A 25382-nucleotide genomic window follows, 5' to 3' on the forward strand; every position below is an offset into this window, starting at 1 on the left:
TTCTCTCTGTCTCTCTCTGTCTAACTCTGCCTGCCAAAAAAAAAAAAAAAAAAAAAAAAAAAAAGGCAATGATAAAATTTTAATTAATGTGACCTAGATTGTTAAAAAAAGTTTGACTATCAGGAGAAATAATGATTTGGATGAGTCTAGCAAGACTTTCACTGTTGGGGGCCAGTGCTGTGGCCTAGTAGGCTAAACCTCCAGCTGTGGCATTGGCATCCCATACGGGCACCAGTTTGTGTCCCAGCTGCTCCTCTTCTGATTCAACACTCTACTTATTGCCTGGGAAAACAGTAGAAGATGGCCCAAGTGCTTGGGCCCCTGACCCGCATCAGAAACCCAGAAGAAGGAAGCTCCTGGCTCCTAGTGTCAGATCTACTACCTAGCTCCAGCCACTGCACCACTTAGGGAGAGAACCAGCAGATGAATGACCTTTCTGTCTGTCTGCTGTAAGATCCATTTCAAACACCACTTACCCATGAGGCTCTCTTCCCTCAGGAACCTTTTGATACTTTGTCACCTCCCAAATCCCCTTATCATTTGTATTAGATCTATTTGTACCATTAGGTATAATTACCTTCCATATTCACAGTCCTACTCATCTGTATCTACCACTATAAATGTACATGGGAGATCTGAAGTGAATATTTCATAGGCTAAGGATTAAATCAGAAAACTGAGCAAAGAGGGAATTAGAGATTCACATCATTTCTGTGGTTGTGACACCTGTAACTGATTTCGGTTTCACAGTACCCCTTACACACCTACCAAACTCCTTAAAATGGTCCCGAATGATGCTGTTGTTGTTTTTCTATTGTTTTTAAAAACTAAAAGGTGAATTTCATTGGACTTCGTTTTTATGATTTTCTCATTGTTTTAGAGATAACCAGAACAGCTGGTGACATTCTGTAGCTAGGTCAGCAGTTTCCATGCTCCCGCTGCCTTGCAGGTGTGCGTTCAGTGAGGTCTTCCCAACAAGGCCTCTACCAAGTTTGACGCTGGTGATGAGTCAGCACGTGAGGAGTTACGTTCTCTGTGACTTAACTCTACTTCCCGCTCCGGCCTCCCCCTGAGACAGAACTGACTACTCTTTCCTCTTTGCTCCTTCTGGAACTGCTATCCCACTGACCCCACTGTGGTGTGAGGACTTGCTTGTGTGCCCTTCTCTTCTAAATAGTGAGCTCCATAAGGGTAGGGACTATGCACTGATAATTTCCACTTTTTCTGTAGCACTTGGGACATTGAGGATATTTGATACTGGCAGATATAGATAGGAGTAAGGTATCTGTTGGACATGATTCTAGCTTATTGACTGTTTAAAGTCTTTTCAGATGGTTTGGTAGTAAGATATGGCATGATTTGATTTGTTTAAATTATGAAATTTTAGATACTATGGCCAGTTATTTTAAAGATTTTGTTTGGATCGTGTACATTTTCTTTTCTATCCCATTGTCTCTGCATCTTTCACCTGGGGTTTGTAGGAAGCAGATGGTGACTGAAAGGTCTGTTGTTCCCCTGTTCCTACCTCTAAAACCTTGGAAATAAGGAAAATGAGATGTATGATTGAAAATTAAATTGTAGGCCGGCGCTGCGGCTCACTAGGCTAATCCTCCGCCTTGCGGCGCCAGCACATGGGGTTCTAGTCCCGGTCAGGGCGCCGGATTCTGTCCCGGTTGCCCCTCTTCCAGGCCAGCTCTCTGCTGTGGCCCGGGAGTGCAGTGGAGGATGGCCCAAGTGCTTGGGCCCTGCACCCCATGGGAGACCAGGAGAAGCACCTGGCTCCTGCCTTCGGATCAGCGCGGTGCCCTGGCTGCAGCGGCCATTGGAGGGTGAACCAACAGCAAAGGAAGACCTTTCTCTCTGTCTCTTTCTCTCACTGTCCACTCTGCCTGTCAAAAAAAAAAAATTTAAATTGTAATGTTATACAAATCAAGGCAAAGCTACCTAAAATCACCTTTAAAAGACAGCATGGACAGATTAAGATTTGACCAAATATATTTCTGTAAAGAATATCCATAGATGTACTCTTGGGTAGCAATGCAAATGTAGAAGTGGGAGAGACAGAAGCAGCATTTATCCAAGTGTTTTCCAAGGAAAAGACTGTACCTCACACACTTGAACAGTCCTGTCCCCCGTTGTGGCCCAATAAAATGAGCCATTTGAAACACACAGTTTAACTTCCCATCTCTAATTCCATATCCATCAGGCAACCTTCCAATTATGAGTAGTTTCTCATGTATATCTTTCTGTAAAGAAAAAGTGTGTGAGCATGCCAAAACAAAGATGACAATCACTGTGACAGTTTATTTCATTGCAAATAATCAGCTGCCATTCTCAGCCCCTGAAACCTTATTAGCATTATTACCTTAATGCATGGATTTAGGTCAATGAACATCTGAAATCAAATCTACCAGCCTAAGAATTGGAGTCCAGATTCAGTAATTTAGTGCATTCACCAAGATAAATTCCACTTTATCGCTTTTACCTCTTGAATAACTGTCAAATGTAGACACCTCTCGCCATCCGCGCTGCCAGTGCCTTAATTCATTTATTTACTACTCTTCATCCAGATCACAGCAGCAGCATCCTAACTCATTTCCTGCCCATCAGTCAAGCTTGACTGCAACTAATGGTGTATCTCTCTAAGTCAGAGTCTGGTCGCATTAGCTGTAAAGATACTCAGTGGCCCTCTGCAGTGTTCTTTACTCCCTGCCCTCTCACATGTTGTTGCTCACCCTTGAATGAGAATCCTGACCCACTATGCTAATTAAGCTGATTTGTACTGATTCACATTTTAAAACTCAGCTCTGGATCTGCTCCAAGAAACCTTGCCTAATTCCTGCAGGCCGGCTGAGCTGTTCCTCTTTTGCCTTTCCTTATCATTCTGTCCTGACATCTGTCCTTATCCACCACACTGTGTCATGCTTATTACTCATGTCTCCTCTGCTAGACTGAATTTCTGTGGCCAACAAGGCAGTGTGTGTGTGTGTGTGTGTGTGTGTGTGTGTGTTTGTGTATGTGTGTTGTATGTGTATGTATTCATTGTGTGTGTATTCATTGATGAATGACATTTTCAGATATCACTAATTTTGTGAATATCAATGTAGTATGTAATTCATCCCATGGAATGTCCGTGTCGTTGAAATCATAAATCACCTCAGGATTTTAAATGAAAACTACTGCACAAGTGATAGCAAGTGAACAACAACAAAAGAAAAAACAGCCCAAGCCTCTTTGGAATATAAACTGTGGGCATTAGTGAATCTCACTCACTAGCTTGCACTGACTTCACAGAATAATTAAGACATATGCCTCAGTAACATCACTGTCTAGTGTGAGCATTCAGATTTGCCAGGAAAGTTGAAGTTACAAATATTAAGTCTGAGAATGCCAAGGTTTTCATTACTACATATATATGCTTGGCCTGGTGATACATTAAAGCAATATAAGTCGTGGGTTTTGCCCTCAAAAAGTGTACAGCTATTTTTCTTTATTCAAAGAACCCATGAAATACGACTTTCTCTAGGAAACATTGGCCAGCACCACCCAAGAGGCCAGCTTAGGTCCCAGAATTATAGCAAAGGGTACTGGATGTCCTTTTGCGGTACACTGGCATTAAGAAACGGTCTTCTGATAGTCCGATAAGCTGTTCTTCTGTGTTCTTGTGATATTTCTTTCCGAATAACTCTGATAGGCATTATAAACAGGAACACTGCTCCCCAAGGCAACAGAGGACACAGTGATAAATGTTTTCAGTATTTTCTGTTCTCTGAAAACTGTCATGTTTTCTCATGACAAACAGGCTAGTTTTAAAGGGTAGAGCTTCTTTACTTTCTTTTTTTTTTTTCAAAGACTTACTTATTTGAGGCTAATCCTCCACCTGCGGCACCAGCACCCCAGGTTCTAGTCCCGGTTGGGGCGCCAGATTCTGTCCTGGTTGCTCCTCTTCCAGTCCAGCTCTCTGCTGTGGCCCTGGAGAGCAGTGGAGGATGGCCCAAGTGCTTGGGCCCTGTACCCGCATGGGAGACCAGGAGGAAGCACCTGGCTCCTGGCTTCGGATCAGTGTGGTTCGCTGGCCGCAGTGCGCCAGCCGCAGCGGCCATTGGAGGGTGAACCAATGGAAAAGGAAGACCTTTCTCTCTGTCTCGCTCTCTCACTGTCCACTCTGCCTGTCAAAAAAAAAAAAAAAAAAAAAAAAAAAAGACTTATTTGAAAGTCACAGTTCCAGAGAGAGAGAGAGGTCTTCCATCTGTGGTTCACTCTCCAATTGGCCACAATAGCTGAGACTGGGCCAGCCTAAAGCCTGGAGCTTCTTACAGGTCTCCCACATGGGTAGCAGGGACCCAAGCTCTTGGGCCATCTTTCACTCCTTTTCCAAAGCCATTATCAGGGAGCTGGATCAGAAGTGGAGCAGCCAGGACTTGAACTGGCACCCACATGTGATGCTGGTATCATAGACTGTGGCTTTATGCACTATGCCACAACACTGTCCTCTCATGCCTTCTTTTCTAGAAAGGACATATTAAGATTTATGCAAGCTGTACTTTCATCAGCATACTTAAATGTTATCTCTTAGATTATTTTCTGAGAATGTTTCCAGCAGTGGCTAAACTTGTTCCTCAATGCTGATTCTTGCTAACTTCCTTTCAAGAGCATAGGTGTGTATGTTTAAAATCTGGTTCCCAAATTCTCTCTGTGCCTTTCTTGGGTCCTGTAGCCTCTCTATCAAGTACCACATTAAAACCAACCATACAGCTGACCACTAAGTGCGACTCAGTCAGCCACTAGGCAATCCTGAAACTCAGTGAGTGTCTGGAATCTCTGTAAGATTGGAGTTGCAGAGGAGGCCTGGAAAAATGAATAATCGTGCCCATTTATTCAATCTACTGTCAGAATCACAGCGAGGATAGCTGTTAAATTCTCTATTTAAATTTGCTTTTATTTTATTAATTTTATTTTATTAATTTATTTATTAAGTGGTGTCAGCCAAATGCCCACCCAATTACTCTTGCTTTAGACAGACTTTGTCTGTGTAGGCCAGCTGGTTGGGCTAGCACTGTGATTTCGATTGTTGGACTGGAATTGAAATATGTAGGGAGAATGCCAGAGAAGTTAATGGAAATCCCTGAAAGAAAATCTTGAGAAGAGAATTTGCTGAAAGGGTTTGAGGATGGCTAACATGGCAGAGGAGTACACTTGACAATTAGGGCAATAAGCAAAATTAAGAAAAGCACTTATAATTCAGTTTTTTGTGTGTGATACTCATACTTTTTAAAAAAAAAGATTTTTTTTTCTTCGTTTGAAAGGCAGGGTTACAGAGAGACAGGTGGAGACAGTGAGAGATCCTCCATCCACTGGTTCACTCCCCAAATGGCTGCAATTGCCTGAGCTGGGCCCATCCGAAGCCAGGAGCCAGGAGCCAGGAGCTTCTTCTGGGTCTCCCACGTGAGTGCAGGGGCCCAAGGACTTGAGCCATCTTCTACTGCTTTCCCAGGCCATAGCCGAGAGCTGGATCATAAGAGGAGCAGCTGGGACTTGAACCTGTGCCCATATGGGATGCCGGCACTGCAGGCAGCAGCTTTACCTGCTATGCCACAGTGCCAGCTGAGATACTCATACATTTTTATGGGATACAATATTTCTTCACATATACACAACATAAGGCAAGCAAGCTAGATGATAAGCTTTGTATTTCCTTATTTTTTCTTTGTGTTTGGAGCCTACCAGCTCCTCTATTCCAGTTCTTCATACGCTGTACAAAGCATTACTGTGAATTCTAGTCATCCTACTGTGCTGTGGAACATTAGAATGAATTACTTCTTTCTGACTGTGTTTCAGTTCCTGTGATTCAGTCTCCTCTTCCTCCCTCCTCCCACCCTTCCTAACCTATACTAATCACTATTCAAAGTTCAGATCAACTATTTTGTTAACTTCCCCACATGAGAGAAAACATGTAGTATTTGTCTTTCTGTGTCATTTTTCGGCTGCTGTTGATATAGAAGGTAGGAGGATCAACCAGACTTTAGGGATAATTTTAGGACCCTGGGGCATAGACCTAATCCAGGGATAACTGGTGGAATATATTGTCCAGTCTCATACTCAGGGCTGGGTGCTTTTCCTCTCAGTGCCAACCAGCTAGAAAGATAAAGACAGAAATTAGGCAGGCCCCACTGTTGGCCATTGCTGATCTCTAGGGTGTCTATTTAGTTAGGAGAAATTTTATGAATGAAGGAATTTATCAACACAGCTGTCTGAACATAGAAACGCCATCTTGAGAGACAGTGTTTTTTTCTTCAAAGGAAGTATTTAATCAAGCCAACAGGATTGCTAAACAAGAGGAATAACTACCGGAGGTGGAAAGATGGACTAAATACCTCCCAGTGCCCTTTCAGTATTGAAATTCTGCAATGTCCAGGCTCAGAATGACCCTAGGAGGCCATCTAAGATCGAGGGTGGCTCCCAGTCCAGGCATTTTTGGTGGGAATGGAAAGTGGCCCTGGAAGTGACTTTTCCCTTGGGCTTAGTTTAATTTAGGTGTGCTAAGGCTGTCCCTCTTTGACTCTCCTTAAACCCAATGGAGCTAAGGATCTATTTCCCCCAGTGATATGTGGAGAAATCACTTGATAACTCACTTAGCATGGTGATCCAGGGATAGCCCCAGTTTGGTCTCAAAACAAAAGTTTCCTGGTAACAGAAGGGGACAGGGAGCCCAACCCTGGAGTTCCTTAAGCTCCCGTTGCCTGTTGGTCTGTTAACATAAACGTTCTGCCTTCAGCTGTGAAGAAGAGTACAGGAACATAGACCACCAGCAGAAAAATAATATGTGGGGCCCAGAAATTCCCTCACAGTTTGGGATTTGGCATTATGATGGCCACAGAAGCTGCTTACTTTATGACGAACCATTCATATCTAATGGAGCAGGGCAGCAAAGGAGAGTGTGCCTTTTGATTGATTTCAGCTAAGACGTGTACAGCTCCTGGGGCTGATTTTGAAACATCACCAGATAATGTGAGCACATTCTTCATAGCAACGGTCTTGATGAAGTTATCAGCACAAGACATTCTATACCAAATGCTCTTCAGAAAGGTTTTCCTTGGGCTGATGTTGGTAATAAACTTACTTACTATTTGTTTACATTCTTTATTGCTGTTGTTGTTGCTAATCCTCTGCTTCAAAACTTGGCCCTGTGCTAGGGCCTTAGAAGACACAGAAATGAAGTAGACATGGTCCCATTTACTAGTCTGATAGAGGAAATAAAATTGAAAAAAAATAGGGGCTGAGGTTGTAGTGCAGTGGATGAAGCTGCCACAAGCTATGCCAGCATCCCATATTGGAGTGCCAGAAGTCCTAGCTGCTCCAATTCCCGATCCAGCTCCCTGCTGATGTGCCTGGGAAAGCAACAGAAGATGGCCCAAGGGCTTGGGCCCCTGCCACCCACGTAGGAGACCTGGAGGGATTCCCAGGCTCCTGGCTTCTGCCTGGCCCAGCCCCATCCATTGTGGCCATTTAGGGAGTGAACCCACTAATAATATCTTGGATTCTTTATACTTTTATTGAATTCAATATCTCCTTATTTGTTTCCAGTTTTCATAATCTGCTGCCTCCCCACAACAGAACAAGCGTTGTTTCTTCTTACTGATCAGATCAGAAACATTCAATGGCTTCCCATGGGTTCCTCAGTGAAGTCCAGATATCAACAGCTGCATACTCAAGAAGCTGTGATTTGAACCCAAACTATGTTTTCGTCTTTCTCTCCCACTCTGTACCATTATTCACAATGGTCTACGTATGATTCCCCATACATGGCCAAAGTTTTCCTGCGTCCATACCACTGTTTGTACTATTCCTTCCAAAGGTAATGCCATTCTCTATCTCAGTCAAAATCCTTCGAGGCCATCTGACAAAGGCCAGGCCATATTCCATGAAATTGCTCTCCTGTTATAGAAATACTCTCTTCCCCACTGCCAATTCCCATACCACTTGATTAGTATTCTCCCAAAACTAACCATGTTTTCTTCATTATTTTTTCCAATTTTTTTTTAAAAAGACTTATTTATTTGAAAAGCAAAGTCCCAGAGAGAGACAGAGAGAGGTATTCCATCTGCTGGTTCACTCCCTAAATGGCTGCAATGACCAGGGCTGGGCCAGGCCAAAGCCAGGAGCCAGGAACTTATTCTGGGTCTCCCATGCAGGTGCAGGGGCCCAAGCATTTGGGCCATCTTTCACTGCTTCCCTAAGGACATTAGCAGGGAGCTGGATTGGAAGTGGAACAGCTGGGACTTGAACCGGGGTCCATATGGGATGCTGGCATTGGAGACAGAGACTTTACCTGCTGTACCACAACACCAGCCCCTTATTCTATTTTATAGCTAAATAATATTCCTTTGTATATATACCACATTTTCTTTATCCATTCATCTGATGATGGGCACCTTGGTTGATTCCATGTTTTGGCTATTGTGAACAGTGCTGCTATAAACGTAGTGATGCAGATATCTCTTTGATATATAATGTTCAAGTCTTTTGGGTATATACCCAGTAGTGGGATTGCTGGATCCTATGGCAAGTCTTTCTCCAGTTTTTTAAGAAATCCAGACACTGTTTCCCACAGTGGCTGCACTAATTTACATTTCTCACCAATAGTGGATAGTGTTCCCCTTTGTCCACATCCTCGCCAGCATTTGTTACTGTTTTTTGGATCTTAGCTATTCTGACAAGGATGAGGTGATACCCCATTGTGGTTTTGATTCCCATTTCCCTGATGGCTAGTGATGTTGAGCAGTTTTTCATATATGTGTTGGTCATTTGTATTTCTTCTTTTGAGAACTATCTATTGAAATCCTTGGCCCATTTCTCAACTGGGCTGGTTGTTTTTTGTTGTTGTTGTTGAGTTTTTTAGATTGCTGATATATTTGGGATACTAATCCTCTGACAGGTAGGTGGTTTGAAATTTTTACCATTCTGTTGGACATCTCTTCACTCTGTTGATCATTGCTTTTTTCTGTGCAAAAGCTTCTGAGTTTGATATAGTTCCATTTGTTTAGTTTGCTTTTGTTGCCTGTGCTTTGGAGGTCTTATCCAAGAAGTCATCCTCTACATCACTGTCTTGGAGTGTTTCCTCTATGTTTTCTTCCAGTAGCTTCATAGTCTCAGGTCTTAAATTTAGATCTTTGATCCATTTTGAGTTGATTTTTGTATATCGTGAGAAGTGTGGATCTAATTTCAATCATATATATATATTTCATTCATATATATATAAATGTTGCTGGCAAGTATATATATATATATTTGTGTGTGTATATATATATATATATATACACACACACACACATACACATACACACACATCCAGTTTTGCCAGCAACATTTATTGAACACCCTTACTCTACTGTATAGTCTGAGCACTTTTGTCAAAAATCAGTTGGCTGTATGTATGTGGATTAATTTCTGGGCTCTATTCTGTTCCATTGATCTATGTATCAGTTTTTATGCTGTTTTAATTACTATAGCTTTGTAGTATGTTTTTAAGACAGGTATTGTGATGCCTCCAGCTTGCTTTTTCTTGTTCAGGATCACTTTGGCTATTCTAGGTCTTTTGAGATTCCATATGAATTTCAAGATTGCTTTTTCTAATTCTGTGAAGAATGTCATTGGTATTTTGATAGGGATTACATTGAATCTCTAGATTGCTTTAGATAGTGTAGGCATTTTAATAATATTGATTCTTCTGATCCATGAACAAGGAATATCTTGTCATTTTTGTGTGTGTTCTTGATAATTTCTTTCATCAATGTTTGTTAATTTTCATTGTAGAAATCTTTCACTTCTTTGGTTAAATTTATTTCTAAATATTTGACTTTTTTCATGGCAATTGTGAAAGGGATTTCTTTCATGATTTCTTTCTGTGATTCATCATTAGCAAACAAAAAACTGCTGATTTTTGTATGTTTATTTTGTAACCTGCAATTTTACTGAACTGGCTTATCAATTCTAACAGCTTGTTAGGCTTTTCCATGTACACCATCTTGTCATCTGCAAACATGGATATTTTTACTTCCTCTTTTCCAATTTTGTTGCCCTTTCTTATTTCTCCTCCCTAACAGCTCTCACTAAAACTTCCGGTACCTTATTGAATAAGAGAGGTGAAAGTGGACATCCTGTCTTGTTCTAGATCTGAGGGGAAATGCTTTCAGCTTTTCTGCATTCAGTATGATATTGGCTGTTGGCTTGTGATTTATTGCCTTTATAATTTTGAAGAATATTCCTTCTATACCTAATTTGTGAGAGTTTTATCATGAAGGGGTGTTGCATCTTATCAAATGCTTTCTCAGCATCTATTGAGATAACCATAAGGCTTTTATTCCTCATTCTGTTGATACGATTTATGATGTTTATTGATTTGTGAATGTTGAACCACCCTTGTATTTCTGGGATAAATCTCACTTGATCATGATGTGTGGTTTTTTTGTGTGATTTTGGATTCAACTTGCTAGTATTTTGTTGAGAACCTTTGCATCTATGTTCATTAAGGATATGGACCTGTAGTTTTTGAGTTATGCCTTTCTTTGGTTTTGATATCAAAGCATAAAAAGCATCAAACTCACAAAAAAGAGTTTGGCAGAGCTACATCCTGTTCAATATTTTGGAATAGTTCAAAGTATTAGACCTCGGGTGATCACTGACAGCATACATAATAGTGTGAATTGTTAAATTAACAATAGGAGTGCACTTATTTCCCATGCAAGACATCTGTCCTCAATGAATTATATTATGAGAATTAACTGTAAAACTTGTTCTCAAACAGTATGTGTGTGTTATGTGTGCTTGCACAAATTGTTGAAATCTTTATTTATTATAGAGTTGGTCTTCTGTGTATAAAGTTAATTTAAAATGAATCTTAATGGAGAATGGGACTGGGAATGGGAGAGGGAGGAGGAGGAAGAATGGGAGTGGGTGTAGGATGGCAAGTATGGTGGGAAGAATCACTATATTCCTAAAGTTGTACTTATGAAATTTGAACTCATTAAATAGAAATTTTGGGGTGGGGGGGGGAAACAAAGAGTATTAGAGTTACTTCCTCTTCAGATGTCTGTAGAATTCAACAATAAAGCCATCAGGATCTGGACTTTTCCTTGATGGAAGACTCTTGATTACTACTTCAATCCCATTACTTGTTACAGATCTGTTTAGGTTGTCTATATCTTCTTGATTTAATTTGATAAATTACAGGAATTTATCCATTTCTTTGAGGTTTTCTAGTTTATTAGCATATAGTTTTTAGTTTCTTATGATCCTTTCTATTTTAGTGATGTCAGTTGTAATGTCTCTTTTTTCATTTCTAATTTTATTTATTTGGTTTTTTTCTCCTTTTCGTGTGTTAGTCTAGCTAGAGATTTATCTATTTTGTTTATCTTCTAAAAAAGCTAACTTTTTTTGTTTATCTTATATATTGTTTTTTAGTTTCAATTTCATTTATTTTTGCTGTGATCCTTATTATTTCTCACCTCCTGTTGATTTTAAGTTTGGTTTGTTCTTGTTTTTCCTAAGCCTTAAAGATTTATCATTAAATCTTTAATTTAAGACATTTTTCTTTTTTTAGTATAAGTACTTAATGCTATAAACTTCTTTCTTAAAACTGCTCTTGCTGTATCCCTCAGGGTTTGCTATGTTATGTTTTCATTTTCATTTATTTCAAGGAAGTTTTTTAATTTCCTTTTGAATTTCTTCAATGGCTCATTGAAAATTCAGTAGCATGTTGTCTAATTTCCATGTACTTATGAGTATTCCATTGTTCTTCTTGCTGTTGATTTCGGGTTTTATTCCTTCATGGCCAGAGAAGATACATACTATGAAGATACAAGACTTGATTTGTGGCTTAATATATAGTCTATCCTAGAAAATGTTCCATGTGCTGATGAGAAGAATGTATATTCTGTAGCTGTTGGGTGGAATGTCCTGTAAATGTCTGCTAGGTCCTTTTGCTTGGTAGTATGTTTCAACTCCCATGTATCTTTCTTGATTTTTTGTCTGGATGATCTGTCCATTGATGAGAGTGGGGTGTTAAAGTCACCTACTATTATTGTATTAGAGTCTATCTCTCCCTTTAGGTCTAGGAGTATTTGCTGTATATATCTGGGCAGGCTTGCGTTGAGTGCATGTATGCTTATGATTGTTAGGTCTTCTTGCTGAATTGAACCTTTTATCAAAATATAATGTCCTTCTTTGTCTCTTTTTACAGATTTTGATTAAAAGTCTGTTTCTGGTTAGATACATTGAGAGACACTGTTTAAAGACTTTGAACTGCACTTGCCTAGCTAGAGGTTGAGTTCCTATATACAAATGTATATTTTAAATTATTGAAATGAAAACATTTTCAATATAAAAGTCTGAGAAATAGTTATCTTTTGGCATCTTATTGGCCTGATATATGCCACTGCCCCTGGGGACGTCTCATCAGTTTGTTACTCATATATCCATTAGAAGGGTTAGCCAGATAGTTATCTTTGGTGTATTAGTTTTCTCAGTTGTTAAAAGAATACAATTATAAATTATTCTCTTTATTTCAGCTTTCTCTTTTCAGTGCACTGCAGTGTGCTTTATCCAGACTAAATCCATGGTCTCTGTCTTTATCTGACATGGCTTGTAAATGGTTTTCCCCTTTTCTTCTAGACCTCTGAACTGGAACACCTCGGGACTCTGTACTTACTCTCTTCTCTTTTTCTCTGGTTGGTCTCATTCAGTTCCATAGTTCTAAATGCCATCTGTGTACTTATGACTTCCAACTTTGCATCTTCAAACGGAACCTCTCTCCAGAATTCTAAATTGGTACAGCCAACTGTCTACTCAAAACCTCTACTTATATCTTCTAAAGACAGTTTGAACATGATAACACCACAATCTAACTAGATTTTCATGACCCAAACCTGCTTCCTCCATCTCAGTAAATGGCAACTCTGTTTTTCCAGTTGCTCAAGCCAAAAAAATGTGGTGTCATCTCTGACTACTCCATTTCTTTTGTATTCCATTCATTCTGTTATCAGATGCTGTTGACTTCAGCCTATCCTCTGAATCTGACCACTTCCCTCTACTGCTGCCATCATGGTCCATACTACTATCACTGCCTGCTTAGATTACTGCAGCAAGTCTTAACTGGCCTCCCTACTTCTCTCTATACTACATTTTATTCCCATCACAGAGGTCAGAGTGATCATTGTAAGACAGATTAGATCACTCCTTTACTCAAACCCAGAATAAATGTTGTCATACAATGGCCTTGCAAAGAAAGGCCTACGTTTTCTATACTTGCCACTACCTACTCTAACAACATATTTTATTACTCTCTCACCAATCTTTAGCCACCCTGACTGCCTTGCTATTTTTATTGAAAATAATTTACTGGGCCAGTGTTGTGGTGTAATGGGTTAGCCTCCACCTGCAATGCCAGCATCCCATTTGGATGCCGGTTCAAGTGTCTCCTGTTCCACTTGCAATCCAGCTCCCTGCTAATGCACCTGGGAAAGCAGCAGAAGATGGTCCAGGAGCTTGGGCCCCTGCATACATGTGGGAGACCCAAATAAAGCAATTGCTCCTGTCTTTGGCCTGGCCCAGCCCCACCCGTTGCAACCATTTGGATAGTGAACCAGTGGATGGAAGATTTCTCTGTCTGTATCTCCCTCTCTCTTTCTATAGCTCTGCCTTTCAAATAAAAATAAAGTAAATCTTTTAAAAATAAGTTAATTTAAAAATTTTGATTACCATGTAATATTTGTACATTATTATGGACATGTTCTTACAAAACATCAGACATGTTCCTGCTTAGGATTTGCATTTGCTCTCTCTCCTCCCGCAGACGTTTTTATGACTTACTCTCTATTTGAGAACTCTGCTCAGGCATCTCCTCACCGTGAGGCTTTCCCTGACTATCCTCCTCCATTTATTTTTTAGAAAGATTTTATTTATTTAAGAGGTAGAGTTACAGACAGAGAAAATCTGTAGTTTATCTTCTTGAAACCTACTTTGATATGAATGTTTACCTGTTGAAAGATCTTCAGTGACTTCTCATTGCACATTGGAAAATAATTCAGGTACTTCAGTCTTACTCAACACTTTTCACAGTCTTGCTGTTCTACTACCTCCCAAACGTGGATCCTCACCTCCAACCAGGTGCATCGTCTCCTCACTCTCTTCAAGTGTTATAGTTAAATCTCTCTCTCTTTCCTTGTTCTCTGGTCTGAAATATTCTCCCTAGTCACCTCAACAAGTCAAGGCTCTGTCCAGCTCAGTTCTCATAATCTCTGTGAATCTGTTAGAGGTGGGAAAAGGAAGCAGAACTGCATAAATAAGTGCTATTCACATTCATGATACCATCTTAATAAGCTTTAACATTTTTCCCAATTTCCCTTCTACCCATAAATTCATATATGCCTCTAATGTACTCAGTAAGTTTTTATTCAGTAAGCACTGTGCTAGGTCCTGAAGGTGATAGAAAAATGAAATGCACAATCTCTCTTCTCAGGAAACAGATCTCACTCGCACCTTGAGATCTGTTTAAAACACACACACACAGACACATACACACAGAAAGCAATTTCAAAAATGGGAGTGCTTTGTGTGTTCTGAAGCTATCTATATTTCCCTTTTCTACTCCTCTCCCTCTTCTTTCCTCTGAATTTTTTTTTGCTTTGAAGATTTTCAAACTCCCTCCTTTCCTTAATTGTTTTCTTTTTTTAAGATTTATTTTATTTGCCTGAAAAAGTTAGAGAGAGAGAGAGACAGAGAGAGTTCTCCCATCTGCTGGTTCAGTCCCCAGATGGCCACAACAACCAGGGCTGGGCCAGAACAAAGCCAGGAGTCAGGAGCTTCATCCAGGTCTCCCACGTGCACACAGGGGCCCAAGCACTCGAACCATCTTCTGCGGCTTTTCCAGGTGTGTTAGCAGGACGCTGAATCAGAAGTGGAGCAGCACCCACGTGGGAGACACAGAGGAAGCTCCTGGCTCCTGGCTTTAGATCAGTGCAGCGCCAGCCGTTGTGGTCAGTTGGAGAGTGAACCATTGGATGGAAGACCTATCTCTGCCTCTCCTCTCTCTGTGTAACTCTGACTTTCAAATACATAAATAAATCTTAAAAAAATTAAACAGGGGCCGGCACCGTGGCTCACTAGGTTAATCCTCCACCTGGAGCACCAGCATCCCATATGGGTGCCGGATTCTGTCCCGGTTGCTCCTCTTCCAGGCCAGCTCTCTGCTGTGGCCCAGGAAGGCAGTGGAGGATGGCCCGGGTACTTGGACCCTGCACCTGCATGGGAGACCAGGAGGGAGCACCTGGCTCCTGGCTTCGGATCGGCGCAGCGCCAGCCATGGCGGCCATTTGGGGAGTGAACCAATGGAAGGAAGACCTTTCTCTCTGTCTCTCTCTCTCACTGTAACTCCACCTGTCAAATAAATGAATAAAATCTTTAAAAAATTTTTAAAAAGAAGTGGAGCATCAGAGACTCTAATTAGTGCCCATTTAGAGTGCCAGCATCACAGGCAGCCGCTTAACCTGCTGTGCCACAACACCGGCCCCACTAACAGATTCTTAAGCAGCATACAAAATAAAGAACACATGTAGGCACCCGGCTAATACTTGGGGTGCCCTGTTCTGTCAAGTACAACAAAATTGCCGTGCACCATATCTGGTGTGCTGCAGGAACCCACATCCTTCCGGGTCTTCCTGGAGACTGGGGGGTAGGATGCCGCCGCTTTCTTTTTTTGAGATTCCTTTGGCTCACAGGTTCCAGCACCAGGTTTTACAACGCGTTGCAAACTCTGTTGAGTATCTAAGCAGGACAGATAGTGTTTATGTGTCACTATAGCAAGCAAGTGAGACTTGAATATTAGCTGTCTGTCCCTTGCAGTCAGTCCCTGCGTGGCTCATTCTCTCTCCTACAAGGCCTTCCACTTTCAGCTTCCCAGAATCAACTCCTGCCATGTCCTTATTCAGAGCACCTTACTTCTCCCTTCTCCCTGTGAGACTCCCTGTGCACTTCCTCGGCATGTCCAAATACGCTTGTGCTCACACCTTTGAACAATGGTGTGGTCATAGTCTGGGTCCTGAGTTTTTGTCTTGAACAGAGGCATTGAAACAGGCTTTCCCTCTATCTCCCTAACTTGTCTCTGAAATAGATGAAAATAAAGAGATTTACACATTAACACCACTCCCTCATCTCACACCAACTAAATCAAAGGATCTTGCGAAGTCTGACTTTTTTCATCAAAAAAAAAAAAAAAAAAATGTGTGGGGGCAGACATTTGGCCTAGTAGTTAAGACACAGTTAGGATGCCTGCATCCCATATTGGAATACCTGGGTCTGATACTCAGCTCTGGCTTCTGATTCCAGTTTCCTGCTAATGCACACCCTGGGAGGCAGCTGTGATGGCTCAAGTGGTTGGTTTGTGGAAGACCAGTGTGGTGCCCTAAGCATATAAAATGGAGGCAGTAATTTTTTACTTTGCAAGGGTGTGTTAAGGGTTCGATAAGGTAATGTGTTAGCCAATTGATCAGAATTAAGAGATACAGAGGTCTAATTGGTTAGGCAGCAATCTTAGAGTGGACAGTGAGAGAAAGAGACAAAGAGAAAGGTCTTCCTTCCATTGGTTCACCCTCCAATAGCCACCGCGGCCGGAGTGCTGCGGCTGGCACACCGAACTGATCCAAAGCCAGGAGTCAGGTGCTTCTCCTGGTCTCCCATGCGGGTGCAGGGCCCAAGCACTTGGGCCATCCTCCACTGCACTCCCGGGCCACAGCAGAGAGCTGGACTGGAAGAGGGGCAACCGGGACAGAATCCGGTGCCCTGACCGGGACTAGAACCCGGTGTGCCGGTGCCGCAGGCGGAGGATTAGCCTATTGAGCTGCAGCGCTGGCCAGGCAGCAATCTTCATAGAAGAAGCCAATAAAGTGGTTATTTCATATAGATGAAACAATGTAAAACACACCAAGGAGGACTTGCAATGGAGAGTCTATTTTTCCTGAAATCAATTATTTATGTGGTAAGAGGAAAGATAACAGATGGAAGAGTACTAGTTGAGAGGACAGTTGATGGGACTTAAATGATGCATCTAGGTTAAAATATAGTGAGGCACTTTGGTTTTTTTTTGTTTGTTTTTTGTTTTTTGTTTTTTGTTTTTGACAGCTAGAGCTAGACAGTGAGAGAGACAGAGAGAAAGGTCTTCCTTCTGTTGGTTCACTCCCCAGATGGCTGCCACGGCTGGCACTGCGCCGATCTGAAGCCAGGAGCCAGGTGCTTCCTCCAGGGGCCCAAGCACTGCACTCCCGGGCCACAGCAGAGAGCTGGACTGGAAAAGGAGCAGCCAGGACTAGAACCGGCGCCCATATGGGATGCCGGTGCTGCAGGCAGAGGATTAGCCAAGTGAGCCACGGCGCTGGCCCCAGCACTTTGGTTTTTAAGAGTTCTGAACAGTATTTTAGGATAATTCGTCCAGTGAGAAAGTCCATAGAATGGGTTAAGGTAGTGAGTAACTCGCTTAAGGCAGATTGTTAGGAATCTTGTATAATTCAAGCACAAATTGATTGGGATTTTGACTAAGGCTCTTCACTTAGCCCACCCCCAACCCCCTGCCGCCAAGTATTGTAGGTAATAAATTCACTACTTTGGTGCGAGATGCGTGCACGTGTGTGTGTGTGTGTGTGTGTGTGTGTAAGTCATGTGAGGAAATGCAGGATGCTGGCAGTGCAGAATCGCAGCTGTGGGTTGGGGAGACTTGAAGTTGATTAGCAGTGTGATGCCAACTGGCAGCCTATAGGCTAATAGATCAGTAAATCAGCCTACCCTGACCTCAAGTTTCAGCTCATCTTCATTTCTGTTAAGTAATTCAGTCCAAGATCTAGGAGGCTTGGGGACTGTCAGCTCCAGGTGGGACAGGCTATTTCTAGCTTCCATACTCACATCTAAATGGAAGAGTTGTTGTTTCTAGTCACCGTGTCATATAAAGGCCAGTGCTGCTTCTTTGCTATTCTTTTTGGTGCCTGTTTCATGACGATCGTGTTTGTCAACATCAAATGGGAATGACTCCTCCTGAAAGGGCACATTCTACAAAACAGCTGGCCAGCAGCCTTCAAAATGTCAAGGTCACAAAAAACAAGGAAAGAATGAGGAATAGGCACAGGTTGAAAGAGACTAAGAAGACATAATATAATTGGGCCCTGGAACAAAAAGTGATAGTGGAGGGGAAAAACTGATAAAATAGAAATAAATTTTGTACTTTAGTTAACAGTATTACTTCAAGACTAATTTGTTAGTTTGTTAATTGTCCTGGTATCATATAAAATGTAAAGCTAAGGTGAGAGGTTTGTAGAAATTCCCTGTCCTATTTTCGCAACTCTCCAAATGTTTAAAATTACCTCAAGGTAAAATGTTTTTAATAATGAAGTGACCCAAATTGAACAAACTTTCAATAAAGGTTATTTAAAAATTGTCTCTCTGATATAGAAAGAATATTTCCTACAGTTGGTGTAGTCACTTTGATTTTTTGCAGTTCTTTTCATTATTGCATGTTGAATAGGTAGAAGTTTGTAGCAGAAGTGTAAGTTGTACACAGTAACAACACAAGCGCCAGTGTAGCTTGAGGCTCTCAGTATTTTCCATCTACTTCTTACCTTCTCCCTAACCTCTCTTGAATTGTGTAGTTTTGATTTCCTTCTCTTCATAGGTTTACCTTGATGTATCGGTGATACAGCCCTAATGATATGGTTTCACATAATCTTTATATGAATTGAATTATACCATATATATTCTTCTGTAATTTTTTTCTCTAGATATTATACTCTTGATATTTACCAAAGCTGATGTCTATTACTGTAGCCATTCATTTTCACTGCTATACAGCTTTCCATTGTGTGCACATAGCATAAGTTACTTTTTTATTCTACTGTTAATAGTCATTTGGTTGGATTCTAGTTTTGCTGTCCCAAGCACTGCTACTTCACACATCCATGTATTTGACATATTATTAGAGTTTCCTCAGGGTATTCAATGTACCTAAAAATGGACTCAATGGGTTATTTGGTAAATACTTCATCAACTTTATTAGATAAGGCCGAATTGTTTTCCATAGTATTTATCTAATTTTTAATAGCACCAATAATATTTAATGTTAAAGTGGTTCCCCATTCTCCCTAATGCAATATTATTAGACTTATTTTTTTTTTTACCAAGCACCACTGTGGCAGGGAATTTCATGTACTACTTAATTTAATTCTCTCACAACTCTTCCATTTAAAGCCCCAGAATGGAGACTAATGCTGTTCTGCATTTTTATTAAATTTATTTATGTACTTTATTTGAAAGAAAGAAACAGAGATCTCCCATCCACTGGCTCACTCCCCAAATATCTTCAACAGCCAGGCTAGGCTAGGCTAGACTGAAACCAGGAGCCTCAATCTGGGTCTCCCACATGGGTAGAAGGGACTCAAGTACTTGAGTCATCCCCCTCTGCCTCCTGGGTGCACATAAGCAGGAAGCTGGAATGGGGAGTGGAGCTGGGACTTGAGCTCAAGCAGAGTTTCAAAGTTTCAGATGTTTCTTTCTTTTTTTTTTTTTTTTTTTTCTGGCAGATTGTAGGCATCAACTTAGACTTGTTGCTAGGAAATGGAATGTGTTTCCCAAACTGAAAATACAACTTTATGATGAGGATAAATGAAGTGAATTCTAAAACCTAGCATATGTATCTTTTGGGTAGATTATTTGGGATTTTGGGAATCCAGCTGCAGGTTTCTTAAGGGCATATTTGAATGAAAGAGTCTCAGCGTAAGAAGTCCTCATTCTGAATGTTTTTCTTTCCTTTACAGAAATCCCATGGAATTATAGTTGGTCCTACTCTGCAATGTCTGTATCTGAAATCCCACATGAAAACAGACAAAATGGAGGAGGTAGGTGAACTCAGGAAAAGGAATCCAACTCTGAATGTCCTTCTTACTCCTCTAAGAGAGAGAGAGAGAGAGAGAGAGAGAGAGTATGATAAATGAATAGACTGACCAACTTACCAAACTGCCTGTTTATCAAATAACTAACCAGGAGAGAAAATACATTTCGCATAAGTAATACTTCATATTCACAAGTACAGTCTGTACTGTTTTCTCCTCTGAGAATTCTAATTTTTTATACTTTCCCAATATTTGGAAGCTCCTCAGGAAACCTTGTATTCTTCCCCCCCCTCCCCGTCTCTCACAACTCTCTCCTGCTGAAGAGAGGTGGTCATTGTGGAAAGTTGCCGAGGCAGGCAGGTCCTCCTGTGCTGTCTTCTGTGTAGAATAAGTGGCTCTGCCTAGGTACTAGGAAGGATTCCCTTCCCATTTCCATGCTTTCCTTTGGGGAGTCAAGGTACTAAAGGGAGTTGGGGTAATCACACTCAACTAACTGTAAAAAAATTTTTTTCAGTCATGAAGTTTTGAAAAAGTAAACCAGAGTGTAGTTGTAGATTTAGGGGAAGGTACAGGGTTGAAATCAATTCACTGATTAAAGGCCACACTCTATCTACTTTACTTTTTGTCACTGAGCAGTTGTTTGATTCATTCCAAGGGCATAGGGACTACTCTCGGAAAGAGGAAGTCAGTAAACTCCCAAGCAAGGGGAGAGGAGGAGTGTTTGCCTACCCTCAGGAAAGCTAACAAAGAGAGGTCTGCAGAAACAAGCCGATTGACAATTTCTCCTGCATCTACTTATGAACGGAAAATATGGAGAAAAGAATATGTTCGGGAGTAGTAAGTTTCAGGCAAATGAAAAATGTGGTAATCATCAACAAAGAACGATTCACCTGAGGCAGGCATTGTGGCACAGCGAGTTAAGCCACTGCTTGCAATGCCCACATCGCAGATCAGAGTGCCAATTCGAATCCTGGCTATTCTACTTCCAATCTAACTTCCTGCTAATGTGCCTGGGAAGGCAGGAAATGATGGCCCAAGTAGTTGGTCCCTGACACCTATGTGAGAGACCCACACAGAATTCCAGGCTCCTGTCTTTGGCCTGGCCCAGCCCTGGCTCTTGCAGTCATTTGGGAAGTGAACCAGCAGCTGGAAGATCTTTCTCTCTATCACTCTGGATTTCAAACAAACAAACATTTATTGATTATCAAATGAGTTACAGCCTCTTTGTGAGGTGCTGACAATACAATGGCAACAAAACAAAGCACAATTTCTGCTTTAGAGGAGAATATGGCTTAGTGAGGTATAACCTTTAGCCTTTAATTAATTTTTAAATATTTATTTATTTGTTTGAAAGGCTGAGTTACAGAGAGGCAGAGGCAGAGAGAGAGAGAGAGGTCTCCCACCTGCTGGTTCACTCTCCAAATGGCCACAATGTCCAGAGCTGGGCCTACCCGAAGCCAGGAACCAGGAACCTCTTCCAGTTCTCCCACATGGATAGCCCAAGGACTTGGGTCATCTGCTGCTGCTTTCCCAGGCCATAGCAGAGAGCTGGATTGGAAGTGGAGCAGCTGGATCTTGAAGTGGTGCCCATATGGGATGCTGGCACCACAGATGGAGGCTCAGCCTACTATACCCTAGCACCAGCCCCTTCTATAGTTTTTTTTAAATTGCAGCTTAGTGAGATATGATTCACATGCCACAAAATTCACCTTTCTAAAGCATGCGATTCTGTAGTTTTTAGTGTATTCACAGAACTCTGCAACTGAACAGAACTTAATTTTAGAACACCCACAAAAGAAACCTGTGCCCATTAGCAATCATTCTCAATTTTCCTCCTCCCCTAATGTCTGGCAACCACTAATCAGCTTTCTGTTTCTACAGATCTGTCTTTTCTGGACTTGACTTATAAATAGAATCATATGTGGCCTTTCGCGACTGGCTCTTTTCACTTAATATTCTCAAGATCTGCCTGTATTGTTGTGTTTATTAGTATTTCATTCTTTTCATGAATACAATTACAGTATTTAGATAAACCACAATCTGTTTATCCATTCATTCATCAGTTGATGGACATCTGGATCGTGTCCACCTTTTGGCTACTATGAATAATGCTGCTATAAACACTAGGTACAATTCTTTTTTGGACATGCAATTGCAGTTCTCTTAGGTATCTGCAATTCATTTAAAGTCTTCTTGCCTTGAACTGCTGCTTTGCTGATTCACATATGTGCTGTGCGGTGCTACGTGATCACCTGCCGAGCACAGACCCTGTAGGGCTCCTATGTCCTGGACAGTGTGCAGGGTGGTCCCATCTATCGCACTGCATCTTTGCCTCTCCCCTGCCATGCAGACACTCCCACGAGTATCATTATTGTCATCAGTACCACCCCCAGACACAAGAAAATTCATTAACAGTTGTTGAGAAGTGCTTAAACACCACCAGGTAGTAATTCAAAAGGATAAGCTGAACCTGTATGTGTTGATGTGGAAATGTCCCCAACATACAGTGTGAAAAGAAAAAAAAAAAGGCAACCTGTAACTAGCTGAACAGGTAGATAGATATAGATACAGTGGGGTCACACTTGTTTCAAAGATAATAGAAAGATATGCACTTAGCACAGAGGTGAAGTTGCTGCCTGAGACACTTGCATCCCACATCACAGTGGTTGGTTCATCTCCTGGCTCTGCTTCCAGTCCAGCTTCCTACTAGTGCATATCCTGGGAGGCAGCAGATGATGGCTCGAGTACTTAGATCCCTGCACCCACGTGGGAGGCCAGGATGCAATTCTGGGCTCCTGGCTTCAGCAGGGCCTGGCCCTGAATATGGGGGAATTTAGAGAGTAATCCTGTGAATCTCAATCTCTCTGTCTCCTCTGCCTTTCAAATGAAATGAAAATAAATAAATACATAAATAGATAATTTAAAAAACATATACAGATGTATATGGATATATTTGAATATCGGTGTCCACAAAAGGAAGGGACCTAAAGGATAACTAGCTAGCTATCAACAGTGGTTTCCTTGGGACATGGGGTAGTAGAAGACATGAGAAAAAGACCTTACATTCTTTTTCTAATATTTCTTGTTTTGAATCTTTTGAAAATGTATTTATATATTACATGGAGTAATTTCAATAAAAGGTGGGGCCAGCATTGTGGCACAGTGGATTAAGCTGCCACTTTGCAATGCTGGCATCCCATATGAACACCAGTTCAAGTCCTGGCTGCTCCAATTCCGATCCAGCTCTCTGCTAATGCACCTAGGAAAGCAGTGGATGATGGCCCAACTCCTTGAGCCCCTGCCACCCACGTGAGAGACCTGGAAAAAGCTACTGGCTCCAAATAGGTCCAGCTCCAGCCCTTGTGGCCATTTAGGGAGTAAACCAGCAGATGGAAGATCATCTCTCTATTTCTGCCAAAAAGTCAAAAAGAAAAAGTGTCATTTCAAAGGGAAAATAATATTTAAAATGTGCTCTTGGGGCTGGCGCTGTGGCATAGTGGGTAAAGCCACTGCCTGCAGTGCTGGCATCCCATATGGGTGCCAGTTTGAGTCCCAGATGCTCCACTTCCAATCTAGCTCTCTGCTATGGCCTGGGAAAACAATGGAAGATGCCCCAAATCCTTGGGCCCTGCACGTGTGTGGGAGACCTGGAGGAAGCTCCTGGCTCCTGGCTTCCGATTGGCCCAACTCTGGCCGTTGCGGCCAATTGGGGAAGACCCAGCAGATGGAAGACTCTCTGTCTCTCCTTCTCTCTGTGTATAATTCTGACTTTCACATGAATAAATAAATCTTAAAAAAAAAAAAAAAATCCTCTTGGCTGTGGTGGTCAGCGGCCTGCGGGCGGCGCTGTGGCTCGGCCGGCGGCCCCACTGAGCTGCCATTGTTGCCCACCTCCACCAACCCAGCATTTTCGGGGAGGATTCCGGGAGCCCTGAGCCCTGTCCTCTCACTCGGGGAGCACAGGCTCCAAGTCGGGGACTACAAAACGCTCTCTCTGAGGAAGTGGAACGCCGTGGCTGTGGCGCTGTGTGTTGCTGGGCCGTGGAGTGTGACACGCGCGCCCTCTGCAGGGTCGGCTGATGGATGCCTGTCTCAGGTGTCGAGCTGAAAACAAGCCAAAGAACTATGTTGGGGTCTGGGGCGAACTTCATCATTCCTTTCATTTGGGACACACTGCGGAGTGTCCCAGCTGGAAGAGGAGCAGGCACTGGGCCCTCTGCCCGCAGGACTGGGTAGTCGGCCAGTGCTGCTCAGAGCCCTGGTGGGTCTTGTGATCCAGTGCACTGCAAAGCCTGGAACACTTACAGGATTAACTCTCGCAGTAGGAGGCAAGGGGCCTGCCGCCCTCTGGGACTCACATCTTGTCAGTTCTACTTTTAGAAATTCTGGACAATTAAGATTTATGACATACACCATTGATGACAAATATTTGTGTTTCTCACAATGTATGTTTTAAAGTTGCTTTCTTACTGTGAGGAAAGAAGCTGGCCTCAGTTTTATTGTGTCCTGATCACCTCCCCAGAATCTGAACTCCAAACCACGCTGTATAAACTGCTTCTAAAAAACACCTTTGCCTGTTTTCTACAATGTTGTCTAAGTTGGAAAAATGTAAAACAAGTGGCTTCACTAGTTTCCAAAAACTGAGTCATTTTATTTTGTTCAAATTCATTAGATTTTATTTCTTGTAATTATAGGTTATTTTCCCATGGCCTAGAGGCAATTCATTAACTCTCCTAAAAAAAAACCCTCATATTCACATATATTAAACAAAAATATTAAGCTCGGTAATACAAATTAAAAATGGTGGGTTTTTTAAGATTTATTTATTTGAAAGGCAGAGTTACAGAGAGGGAGGGAGGGAGGGAGGGAGGGAGGGAGGGAGGGAGGGAGAGGGAGAGAGAGAGAGAGAGAGAGAGAGAGAGAGAGAGAGAGAGAGATCCACTGATTCACTCCCCAAATGGCTGGGGCAACTGGAATTGGGCTGATCCAAAGCCCAGAGCTTCTTCCAGGTCTTCCATGCAGGTGCAGGGGCCCAACATCTTCCTCTGCTTTCCTAGGTGCATTAACAGGGAATTTGAGCAGAAAGAGGAGCAGCTAGGACTTAAACCACCATAATGCTGGCCCCCAAAAATGTGTTCTACTTGGCAAGTTGTTTTGTAGATTTTTATGCCTTGTAAAAATTACTTTTTTTCCCCTCAGCATCCTTGCTGGGAACATAGGTGAGTGTTTTTGTCATCAAAAAAGAAGCAAAAGATCACAATCTTGCAGTGTGTGATAACCCCAAAAAATGTAATGCGTGTGAGGTTGTCCCACCCTGCAGTATGCCTACCACAGTTCAGTTATTTCTTCCTAAATTATGAAGTCTCAGATGATAATGGGCAGAGCAACAAAGTCCTCAGCTTTACTGGTGGAAGGCCACCAGTACTTTTTTGAACTAGCAGATTTCTATTTGAAATCATC

The 25382-nt window shown here is 41.9% G+C and overlaps 1 protein-coding gene across 1 annotated transcript in view; it reads left to right on the forward strand.

The window, feature by feature from the left end:
- LOC100345551 (phospholipid-transporting ATPase FetA) overlaps nucleotides 1-25382 on the forward strand; it is a 114268-nt gene that overhangs the window by 13546 nt on the left and 75340 nt on the right. The window contains exon 4 of the mRNA XM_008270096.5: nucleotides 19848-19928. Within this exon, the coding sequence (XP_008268318.3) occupies nucleotides 19883-19928 (46 nt within the window). The 5' untranslated portion in view covers nucleotides 19848-19882. The remainder of the gene's footprint in view (nucleotides 1-19847; nucleotides 19929-25382) is intronic.

The sequence above is a fragment of the Oryctolagus cuniculus genome, chromosome 1, assembly GCF_051225735.1.
Source record: "Oryctolagus cuniculus isolate XC-2025 breed Fujian yellow rabbit chromosome 1, ASM5122573v1, whole genome shotgun sequence".
NCBI lineage: Eukaryota > Metazoa > Chordata > Mammalia > Lagomorpha > Leporidae > Oryctolagus > Oryctolagus cuniculus.